Source organism: Egretta garzetta, unplaced genomic scaffold (genome assembly GCF_000687185.1).
Source record: "Egretta garzetta isolate BGI_Z169 unplaced genomic scaffold, ASM68718v1 scaffold55, whole genome shotgun sequence".
NCBI classification, from domain to species: domain Eukaryota; kingdom Metazoa; phylum Chordata; class Aves; order Pelecaniformes; family Ardeidae; genus Egretta; species Egretta garzetta.
Window position 1 is genome coordinate 3,168,922 of NW_009259863.1, and position 12,534 is coordinate 3,181,455.

The 12,534-nt window shown below is 38.6% G+C and overlaps 1 protein-coding gene across 1 annotated transcript in view; it reads left to right on the top strand.

Moving 5' to 3' along the window:
- The window catches only part of EYS (eyes shut homolog), a 904,272-nt gene that overhangs the window by 706,733 nt on the left and 185,005 nt on the right, over positions 1-12,534 (top strand). The window contains exon 36 of the mRNA XM_035895612.1: positions 7,132-7,296. Coding sequence (XP_035751505.1) covers positions 7,132-7,296 — 165 coding nt within the window. The remainder of the gene's footprint in view (positions 1-7,131; positions 7,297-12,534) is intronic.

The window sequence follows — 12,534 nt, forward strand, 5'->3', positions numbered from 1 at the left end:
CCTGTGCTTGTCTGCATGGGTCCGCAGGCCCTGCCAGGAGCCTGCTCCAGTGCAGGCTTCCCACGGGGTCACAGCCTCCTTCAGGCACCCACCTGCTCCAGTGTGGGGTCCTCCCGGGGCTGCAGGTGGAGATCTGCTCCCCCATGGGCCTCCCTGGGCTGCAGGGGGACAGCCTGCCCCACCGTGGGCTGCACCAGGGGCTGCAGGGGAATCTCTGCTCCGGTGCCTGGAGCACCTCCTCCCGGTCCTTCTGCACTGGCCTGGGGGGCTGCAGGGCTGCTCCTCTCACATCCTCTCACTTCTCTCTCTCCAGCTACTGTTCCGCAGCATGGTTATTTTCCTCTTTTTAAATATGTTATCCCAGAGGTGCTACCATCATTGCTGATGGGCTTGGCCTTGGCCAGTAGTGGGTCTGTCTTGGAGTCGGCTGGCATTGGCTCTCTCTCAACAGGGGAAAGCTTCTGGCAGCTTCTCACAGAAGCCACCCCCATAGCCCTGCCCCCCGCTACCAGAACCTTTCCACACAAAACCAATACAGAAGCCCCTAGCTATCTGCAAAGTAAGAGATTAAGTCTGTGATCTGAATTCAGATCTCCCTGTTGACAGCAGAGAGAATTATCAACAAAGCACCAGGCTGGCCTGATAGAGAAAAACTTGTGCATTTTATTCCATAAGGATTTTTTGCCTTGTAATGTAGGAGTTCAGTTACAGCAAGCAGAAGATTTTTGTGCATTGAAACAAATGAATGAAAGCAGCAAGGGTGAGATTTATTTTGTTTCATATTTTATTGTCTGGAAACAGCTGAACTCACCTAATCAATTATTTCATAGATTTCTAAAGTTACAGTCATTGAGGAAATGGTTATTGTATTTCTGTACTACTCTAGGTGTGTGTGATGCTTTATGAAATACCCAAGTCAGATTTTGTATGTACCAGACATAATCCCTAGAAATTTTCTGAATCATATTTATTTCACTTCGATTTTCTTCCCCCCATGAACATGAGATAAAAGAATGCATTATTCTCAGCTAGTTAAATTTGGTTCCCTGTGATATTCTGTGAGCATGAGATGGATAGGGCAAGTCATGTGTTCATCAGTCCCTTGATATTGCTGCTAAACTGACTTTTTGCCTGCTGAGAGCACTTCCATTCTTGGTAATACTGAAAAGGTTTGCTGCACTGGTCAGCAAAGTTCTTATCATCTGTGCTTCTACTATATTCTTTGAGTGATTGAAAAGAAAAACAAGCACAGAATCTGTCCATAAGTTTCAGATCCCTGTCATAGGATGCTTACCACTATAATTGAAAAACATAAATAGCAAATTCAGAGTTTAAGCCCCTGACCAACTATTCTGATATCCTGTTCAGTTCACATCTCTAACTACTGTATTAATTTGATTTTGCCTAAAGAAAAACCTCCAGCAGGCCATTTGGTTCTAGTGCACAGACATCAAGAGTGAGAATTGTTCATCTAACTTCAGATATTGCTGGTATACATGTCTACAGCTAAGCTAGTGACCCTCAAGTCCTTTTACAGCAAGTCGAGAGAAATAGGTGGTTTAGGTCCTGATCCATCTGGCCTTTTTTGATGTTTATTATAGGGAAATGTTTTGGTTTAACCCAGCAGGCAGCTGAACACCACACAGCTGTTTGCTCACTCCCCCACTCCCCAGTGGGATGGGGGAGAGAATCAGAAAAAAAGTAAAACCCATGGGTTGAAATAAGACAGTTTAATAAACAGCAGAGAAAAAGAATAACAATAATAAAAACAATGGTAAGAGAATATCCAGAATATACAAAACAAGTGATGCACAATGCAATTGCTCACCACCCGCTGACCGATGCCCAGCCTGTGCCAAGCCGCGATTGCTCCCCCTGGCTAACTCCCCCCGAGCTTGACATCATATGGTCTGGAATAGCCCTTTGGCCAGTTGGGGTCAGCTGTCCTGGCTGTGCCCCCTCCCAACTTCTTCTGCACCTGACAGAGCAGGGGAAGCTGAAGAAGTCCTTTACTGGTGTAAGCACTGCTTAGCAACAACTAAAAGATCAGTGTGCTATCAGCATTCTTCTCATACTAAATCCAAAACACAGCACTATGCCAGCTACTAGGAAGAAAATTAACTCTGTCCCAGCTGAAACCAGGACAGGTGAGAATCACATCCTAGGATTACCCACATCTCTTCATTATTAAAGAGGACCAACAACTTTCAATACTGTTATCTACTGTGTAGATAGTAGACAGCTTGGTCAGTTGTTTGATCAGATATCTCCTACCAGAAGATTAATTCGTTACTTCTCTTTCTAGTTTTTTTGGTGTTTTTTTTGATACCCATCATAGAAGAATCATAGAATCATTAAGGTTGGAAAAGACCTCCAAGATCATCATGTCCAACCATCAACTCAACACCACCATGCCTACTAAATCATGTCCTGAAGTGCCATGTCTACCCATTTTTTTAATACCTCCAGGGATGGTGACTCCACCACCTCTCTGGGCAGCCTGTTCCAATGTTTGGCCACTCTTTCAGTAAAGAAATTTTTCCTAATATCCAATCAAAACCTCCACTGACACAGCTTGAGGCCATTTCCTCTCACCCTATCATCCTTACTATCAAAAGCATTACTTATTTCTCAGTTGAATTTATTTAGCAATGGTTGGTGCGGTTGATGGGTCTTACTATCTTCAAGATTAAAAAGCCTATTTTTAATAGAATTCAGTACAGTTTAATAGAATTCAGTACTAAGCCAAACCTGTCACAAAAAGCAAACAATGCAAATAGAAAATTAGAGATAGGAGTGGAAACAGACTGATTCCAATTTACTAGCAGTGGAAAACTGCTTCCCTGTATTGCTGTTTATTTTATAACTAAGACAAAGTCAAATAGGATCATAATAGAAACTTGTTAAAATGTTCTCAACGTTTTCTTTAACAAGAAACACTGTTATTATGAAAATTGTAGTTGGTAATATCCCAGATAACATACTTATTTTGGTAGAAAATTTGAGCCTTTGGTTAAATCATTAAAGTATAATTCTTAGCAATATAGAATCGTAGAACCATAGAACGGTCATCTAGTCCAACCCCCAAGCAATGAGGAGGGGCATCTTCAACTAGATCAGTCAGGTTGCTCAGAGCCCGGTCCAGCCAGACCTTGAATGTTTCCAGTGATGGGGCATCTATCATGTCTCTGGGCAACCCGTTCCAGTGTTTTACCACCCTCATAGTAAAAAATTTCTTCCTTACATCTAGTGTAAATCTATATGTGCTGTTCAGGGAATCCAAGACCCAACTCTGTAGTCTTGGTTATCAATTTTTGCAGGTATTGTAGTCTCCTTTTTTACCCTTTGAATGTTATGGTTCTACAGTTATCGGTATAATGTAGCAGCTACTTGACAAGATTTTCACTTAGAATGATGGTGTTTCTTTTGTTTATGGATTTCTTACAAGTTTGATAACAATATTCCACTATCAGAGATCTCCTAACACTCATAACTTTATGAAATCTCTCAAAGGTTATTACTAAGGTCTTCCAAAAATACTGTGAGTGTCATTAGGTTGATCTTGATAAGCTTTAAGAAGAGTAATGCTGTGTGTGAGGCTGCAGTTTGCTGCAAACTACTCTTTGCATTGCATCAAACTATTCCCTGTTACCAAACTGTTCGTTGTTACTACTGAATTCATTTCAAATGCTGGATCTACAGTTAGCTATATGTATGTATTCTGTTAAAGATAAAACATGAGTTGTGAAAAAAATGATTCGAAAGTGGCTTTTAGCTTTTGTTACTTTTGCCAAATCCAGAAATACTGAAAATTAATTGCTTTTTGCTTGACAAATATTAAGGGTACTTAAAATGTGTTTCCACTATAGGCAAGATAAGACAAGAATACTTGGACTTAGTGTATATTGTTACAGGTGTCCTTGGGATGCTGGGTTCCTACCTGCACTTCACTGTCTTGCCATATGCTGGGCTATTTGCTTGACTAATGCTTGCCACTGAATTACAGTTTCATCTCCAGACCTTCTTTTGGAATTGAGTTCTCATTTGTATATTAGTTTACTCAATTATTTGTCAAGATTTAAGGAACAAGACAATACGCATACTTAAAAACAATTTTAGAGTTACAGAATAAAGTTACAGAAGATAAAACAACAAACTTAGTGTGATTAACAGTAAAGATTTTCCTCTGCTATTCAAGCACTTCAGCTAGCTTGTAATGTTTGCAAGTTAGCTTTTAAGGCAAATGGAGTTTTCATGGGTACATTTTCCTGTAGAGAGGATGTTCTGTCAGAGCACGTTCCTTGAGGCTGGGAAGTTCTTCCCTGCAGGATCTGCAGCTTCTCAGGCCTCTCCCTCCCCTGCAGTGTGGGACATAGAAAGCACAACTATGTCCTGTTTCAGTATTTCCCAGCTGTTGAATTGGAATGCTTCACAGTTGATTCCTCTTGCTGCGTGTGAGCTTTTTCTTGGTGTCATGTGCTTAAGAAGCCTTTGGTGGCTTCTTTGCTTCACTGTACTACCTATAAAGGTTGTACTCCTTCTTCTGATCTACACTGCAGATAATCAGTCTGAGCTTGTGTGAAGATGAAAGCTCAAGGAGATACCCACTGTTTAGTTTTCTCCCATTTAGGCCCTTCATCCAAGGAGAGGACCAACCCCTGTGCTCTTAGTGGCCTCTTTACTGATGTTGTACCATTGTGACATATTGAAACTGTTGTACAGCTTTAGGGCAGAGAACAACTGTTGAGGATCAGCAGACTAGTAACCTGCACTCCAGAGGGAAGAGGGTGTACTTTGCATCTTTGCAGTTCTGGATGGCTTTGTCAGTTGAAGTCTCTGGTGAAGTCTCTGCCTTTCCTATATATCTCCTGATTCCTGAGGGGACTTCACCGCATTGGTGATGGAGACCTAAACTGCTTTGGGCGCAGCACTGCAGGTGTAGCCACTACGGTTGAAATAGCATTTTTCTCAGTAGTTTTGCCTATCCATTAGTGCAGAGACCTCTGGATGCAGGGTGCTGGACCCCCTGGAAAGTTGTAGGTCTTTATGGAAGTTCTCTCCTTTGAAGGGAACTATCCCAGCTAAAGGACTGATGAAGCTATCCTTCCTTTCAAGATTGCCTGGATATTCTATGCTCCCTTCCCCTTCTCTCCCTCCCGCTCTTCGCATTCAGCTAGCTGAAAGAAACCTCACAAAATACTATTTTTCACATAGAAACTAAATTGTGTCAGTTAATCTCAAAGTTGGGTATTTTTTGAAAACTGCCTAATAAAAGACATTTTAATGGCTTTAGCTGCAATATGTACCACTATATTGTGAGTACTGTACTACACTGAGGTTTCTGAAGGTGCTACATTTGAAGGATAAGAATTAATGTTGCCTGTACAGAGTCTGTTCACAAAAGAATCACCAAATCTTTGAGGACCTCTTGAGATCACCTTCTCCAACCACCTGGTCAAGCAGAGCAGGGTCACCTAGAGCGGGTTTCTCACAACCACGTGCAGTCAGCTTTTTAAAATCTCCAGGGATCAATACTTGACAAACCTCTCTGGGCAACCTGTGCCAGTGTTTGACCACTCTCACAGTGAAAAAGCATTTTCATGTGTTCATATGAAATTTCCTAGGCTGTGATTTGTGCCCATTCCCTGTGAGGGGGCACTGCTGAGAGAAGTTTGGCTCCCTCTTCTCTATCCCCTCCAGTCAGGTGTTTATAGACACTGATAAGATCCACCCTAGCCTGCTCTTCTCCAGCCTTAGGAGTCCTGGTGCTCTCAACCTTTCCTCATATGAAAGAGGCCCCAGTCCCTTAATCATGTTTGTGGCCCTGCACTGGACTAGCTACATCTGCTAGTACTGTTTCCCTTGAAAGTATTAATTAATTAGACAAACAGCATTCTCATAATTGTGTAGGTCTGCTTCTGATTTACAATGCCTTTGATCTTTACCTCACCCTCCAAGGGATTTTTTTTCATCCCATAGTTTTTTCACTTTCTCCAACAATCCTGATTTTTCCAGACCTACGATTTAGAAACATAACTGCTTGTTGCTTTCCATCCTGCCTTTCTTTTGTTGTCAGGTTGTGGTGGGGTTTTTTTTAATGAATGCCCTTCAACACATGCTCGTTTAACTAGGGGTTTAATTTTGTTCTTTCTTCTTAAGTCCAATAAAAATGTCAAAGAACAAACCATGGGCAGATTTCACAAACAAAAAATTAATAGTGAATAAAAATTTTGAAAAAAAATATCCACATACTAGTCATGTCTATGTGTAAGCATCAGTCACAAATCCATTATGGTTTTAGTTCACTGAATAAAAATTTCTTTACAGAAATATTACCTGAACTCATACTGCTTTTCTTGTTGCTCATTCCTTATTCATATTCTTATTCATATCCCTGGTGATGAATTTGGACAGTCTTCAAGGAGCATTGCTTAACTAGAATGCTTAAGGCATTAGGAAGATACTCTGCCTAACCTCAATTAGTTTTTCTCTATTTTTCCTTGCTTGAGTGGTATTATTACCACAGCTACAGGGGAATAAAAACCCCCAAAACATAATGACAAAGGTAATTAATGCAATAAATGTTGCAAATGTTAAGCCATCATAGTTAAAAATTTTCTCTTGTGTTTATTTATTTTCAAGACAGGAGTAGTGTAGTGCACAAATGTATATACTGCCCAATAGCATCCTCATCATGATTTCAAACCCAGAACATTTGAGTATCCTCAAAATGAAGAAAACCTGTGTTTCTTATCTGCAACTATAAACCAAAAGTACTTCATACTTTTACTAGTTACTCATAAGACAAAAGTTCTGCATGGACACATCTGTAAATACGAAAATTTGTGACAAACTTTTGAACTTTATTGCATCTTCTAGCAGTAGTCTCTCCTATAATGGTCTTTTCACTTGTGGTAATACGCAGATGCTGGAACATTTTCATTTTTGCATATTCAACTTGAGTGTTTGAAATTAAATTTATATGCATGCTCTGTGAATAATATAGTTGATTACACTATTCACAGGTATTCAGAAGAATGGATATTTTTAAATGTGCTTTGCTGATTATATTGTATTTTATTACTTTTTTGTAATAAATTAATAAAATTAGCTTTTGGTTATTCATTTCAGACACAGCACTATTTTTTCCATCCTTCACTGGAAATTCTTATTTGGAACTACCTTCTCTGACATCTGTATCTGAGACCAGGACTGCATCTGGGCAGGAAACAAGCAATCTGACAACTCTGTACTTGACAGTGAAAACAACTGCTCTAAATGGCACAATTCTTTACAGTGAGTATCAATGATACTTGAAGCTAAGTATCAGTTTTAGCTCCTTCAGGTCCTTATTAACTTTAGTGTACATCAGCTGGCGTTTCCTCTTCAGCAGAAAAATGAGTCATTAAAATGCAGTAGAAGCCTTTTGGTATTCTAATGCATGATGCATTATAAGATTTGAACCATCGTTCTTTGTGTTCCTCTGGAAAGTTCTTTAATTTATGACTCATTGAGCAAAACATAACTTACAACTGAAAATGCTGCTTCCTGACAAGAACATAGTAAGCATATGACTCCAGTAATAAGTGTTATAGCTCTAAAATACAATTTATTACAGAGAAACAGCTTATCCATAGTTGGGTTGAGACTTACTTTTTATTATAATTGTGATCTTGTTTCCAAAGTTTCTTTGACTTGCAGAAGTATCTTTAAGTTCTGCAAATTTGCCATGTTTCAGAGTATTTACTATGATTTCACACTTCAGAGGATTCTTTTGTGATTGCCGGGGAGCATACTTGCAGATTTGGATGTATGCTTGTTAATACTACATAAAAATGTTGCTTCTTGCCCACATATTTCATTCCTAAGTATATAGCATGAACTTGAGACAGTATGCATTCCACTAGTCAGCAAGAAAAATAGGCTTCTCTGCCACTTGAATATTTTGTTATATATTTTAGCTTGTAATTTCTATTCAAATGGAAAATCTGGAAAGTGAGGTGATTTCTTCCTGAACCCAGGAAGAGCTAGAAGAATATGTTTGTGCGATCTATATGATAGATTTACTCCACAAAGACAAAATCATTAGGAGCATTCTCTGTTCACTGCAGCTTCCTGGGGTTTGTCCACACAAAGAAATCTTTTGATTATATTTTTTTTATTTTTATATTAATCTGGAAGTAATATACATTAATTCAGCTGCACTATGTAAATATTTATAAGCCAGGGTTAAAAGTAGTATAAACTTCATGGCATTATTTAATTATACCTTTTATTATTATCTGTATAACACTTTCTTTAGATGTTGCCCCAAATTGAACATTTATGTTTACTGTTTTTCAAAATGCTATCTCAAATCCTTGTATGTTATAGCTGGGCTGTTGCTGCAGCTGCCTAAGCTACATGTCTGCAGAATTTGCTAAGAATCATGGATAAATGGTGATGTGGCAGTTCTTTATGTTGAAGTGCTTTATACTTGTTAGTTATTTCAATTTCTAGAGGAGTTATTTGTCCTTCATGAAGAATTCGAGGAAGGTCACTAGAAGCACTTTGAATATATTTGGCACTTAATGATTTTGTTTGCCTCATCACTGCAAAGTAGTTGGCTTCCAGCCAAAGTTAAAGTAAAGCTTGCTATCTACCCGTAAGCCCTAATGAGTAAGTACATCTGTTAAAAAAAAAAAAAAAAAAAAAAAAAATCCAACAAGGAAGTTTCTCTGCTATTCTTAGGAGGAAGTGTTTTTTTTCTGAAAACCTGTATAAGTGTACTGTACTCATACAACCAGAGCCAAATTTGTTTCTATCACTACTTGTTGGAAAATGTTTTGATCTGACAGTAATAAGCTGGGAGGGATGGTGGTTAGAGTAGCTCCGAAACAGAATTTGCAGTGCTGGATGCTGTTTGCCTGGTTTACAACTCAACTGTTTTACACAGTGAATTTGCTTATCTTTGCAAACACCAAATGTGCAAAATTTGTAACTGCAAATCAAATTCCAACTCTTTCACTATTTATGGTTTCCCATAATTACAAATAAATGTAAGACACTTGCTTCTCCATTGCATTTTGTACAGAAATTACACAAAGATAAAACAGTATATCCTCTCCTTTTTGTTCCCATCCAGCTACACAAGGCAGAGTTACAGCCTAAGCTTTAGTTAGTAGTAGGTGTTCACACTTCCATTCACAATCATAATTTAAAATGAAAGTGCACTGAACAGCATATTAAACTTGATTTTTTTTTTTTTAGGATATGTCTCTGCCTTTTCTTTTTAGGTTTCTGCAATTGTCAGGTGAGAGCTAGCCTGCAGTTGGAATTAATGGGCTCCTTAGAGTAGTGTTGAGAATCAGAAATTAGTGTTATCTTGAGCTTTCACACTATGATATAAATCTATGTGGGCTGTGGAATTTCTGCTTTACTGCTTTTAAGTTTTCAAATTGTTTTGAGAAACTTAGAAATTGTCACATTTTATATGTTTAGTTCTGATCAGCTGGTATGATAAGGCAGATAATCTTCACATACTTCACGTGTCTCACAAGTGTGGTCGAGTACTTTGGGTAGACAGTGCTCAGAGATTTTATCATGGGTAACAGGGATGAAGCATGCAGACTGCCTCAAGATTATGTACTGAGAGTTTAGGTGCAACTAAAATGATGCTGTGAAAGGAAGAGAGGGTGTGAATGCCTTCTTTGTGTACCAGAGACACAAATGGTGTCTTTGGAGAACACCACAGTGGGCGTAAGTGATAGCTTTATTACACTCCTTAGTTTCATTCTCTGTACCCCAGTGAATCTGCTTCTACCATTGTTTTTTTAAAAAACCCATACTGATTTAACAAAAAAATAGTTCTCTTATACCTGATTCAGTTATATGGATACAAGTACTGGATAATTCTAGGGACATATTGATGTTACTTTGTATTTAAACAGGGTAAAATAAACGCCACTGACTTAGGTGGAGGGACTGCCAATTTAAAATACTCAAAATCATATCAAATACATTCAAGGTGCTGCTGCCTCAAAATTAATTCTGTACTTTTTCTCAGATTATGTCCTTATAATTGAACATTCTGCTTTTGAACGTCACAGAAAATATTAATGTTCCTAAATTGCATTTAATGCCAGAAGAGTTACTTTCATGTGTACAATTACACAAAATCTTTCAGTACCAGAAGTAGAAACTAATGCCTTTTTCTCCTACCAAACATGAAATTTAAAAGGTAGTATTCCACCATGAAACATAAAGCCAATCATGCATTGCAGAAAATCTCAAAAGGAATACTGAAAATGAGAAAAAAATATTTTTAAATTGCTAACCAAAGTGATTCTGTGGCCTTTCAGTCTTCTACCTCTGCAGGAGTAGCAGGTGTACATTTGAGGGAAAAGTCTTTTATTTTAGAAGTAAAGAAAAATAATATCAGGACAAAGAGTAGGACTTAGAGAATTTTGTTGCACAAACCTGTGTTTCATAAATCCAGGCTAGTACTACTATTTAACCAGTTTAGTATTATCATATTAAAAGCATTCATTGTGTTTTTAGAGGGGAAAGTAACACATAATGTACACTTCATAATTTATATCTCTTTTTTGTCAATGCAAAGAAAGGCTCCAAGGAAATTCTGAGGAAGTGGCAGTGGTTGGAAGCCAGTTCCTGCTTACCACACTCCCATAAGTCCTCCCACAGATTTAAATGGAAGTTGCTCTTTTGAGTAAGAGCATTTTTTTTAAATGAAAGTGGTTTTGATGTTATAATTCCCTTTGCTTGGTGAACCACAGAATTTTAAGTATTCTAGGAGAAAAAAACTTTGAAGCTGTGTCAGAAGGGTTTGCATGGAATGCTCCCAACATAGTTATTCTAGAAGGTTGTTTTTTTTCTGTATGCCAACCTTAGTTTTACTTTCTTTATACAGTTCCAGAGCATGTAAATTGTGTTTAGTCTATATAATTTTTTTCCTTGTCTTTATTCAATTTATTGCTCTTTACTTCCATTCTAAACTTCTCCAGTAACATAAGTTACTCTAAAAAATGTGTTTATGTCTTTGTATGGAAATATAATTTCATATCAATGGTGGATGGAATGATTTTCATAAGTTTTCATCAGGTGGTAAAAATGTTTTGTCATCCTTTTATTACAAATTATATAAATAGTAAATGTGCAGTGGAAGGAGAAGCAAGAAAATGGGGTTCCTAGCAGGCCTTATCTCTTGGCTTCTGGTGAGTGCAAGGATTAAGATTTTGATCTTAAGATAGAAATTATATATGAAAATTTGTTGTTCATGTATCAGCAATGATGCCATTTTCACTTATTTTCTCACATATCTTTGTAAAGATACTCACTTTTCAGACCAGAAAATGTCTACACAGGTGTATAAATCTGATCCTGTGATGTGGGTAGAACAATTACCTGTGAAGCTAAAGACAAAAAAATTCCACAGAGAAAACATATTTATGTCTTAACTTCTTTTTACTGGCCTCCCAAATAGTTACACTTACTGTGTATACTTGTCTTATTTGCTGAACTCCTTCAAGCTGCCAAGTGGTTGCCATTGGGCTTGTACAATGATTATAAATAAAATCTGCAGATTTGTACTTCCTCTGTCTCAACCCTGACTCAATTAGGAAAATACACATTGCAGGTAAGGCTGGCCATCTCAGGACAGGTTCTGCTCTTGAAAGAAAACTACATCTTAAGAACACTAACATATAACAGACCATGAGAGGCAGCACAACAGAAGTAAAATAAGTATTTAAGGAGAAAAATGAAGCATTCTATACTGTCTGAACAAGCCTTTGAATTTCTGTGGCCCATGTAAAGAAGACTGTAATAAGCAGAGGGGAATGAATGTGTGCCATGAGATTCAGGCGGTAAAAAATGACTACAGTTTCTTTTGTTATGGAGTGTAGATCTGTAAATGCCATTTCAATCCTTTCTGAAAAGAACTCGGAATATGTCACAAATACATACTCTTCTTTGAGGGTTTCCATTTTCTGAGGTAAGAGTATCATAGAATCATAGAATCATAGAATCATAGAATGTTTTGGGTTGGAAGGGACCCCTAGAGGTCATCTAGTCCAACCCCCCTGCAGTGAGCAGGGACACCGCTAACTAGATCAGGCTGCTCAGAGCACCGTCCAACCTGGCCTTGAATGTTTCCAGGGATGGGGCCTCCACCACCTCTCTGGGCAACCTGTTCCAGTGTTTCACCACCCTCATTGTAAAGAATTTCTTCCTTATATCTAGTCTAAACCTACCCTGGTTTAGTTTAAAACCATTACCCCTTGTCTTGTCACTGCTGGCCCTACTAGAAAGATTTTCCCTGTCTTTCCTATAGGCCCCCTTTAGGTACTGAAAGGCCGCAATCAGGTCTCCCCACAGCCTTCTCTTCTCCAGGCTGAACAAGCCCAACTCCCTCAGCCTGTCCTCATAGGAGAGGTGCTCCAGCCCCCAAGATCATTTTTGTGGCCTCCCCTGGGCCCGCTCCAACACTTCCATGTCCTTCTTGTGCTGAGGGCTCCAGAGCTGGACGCAGTACTC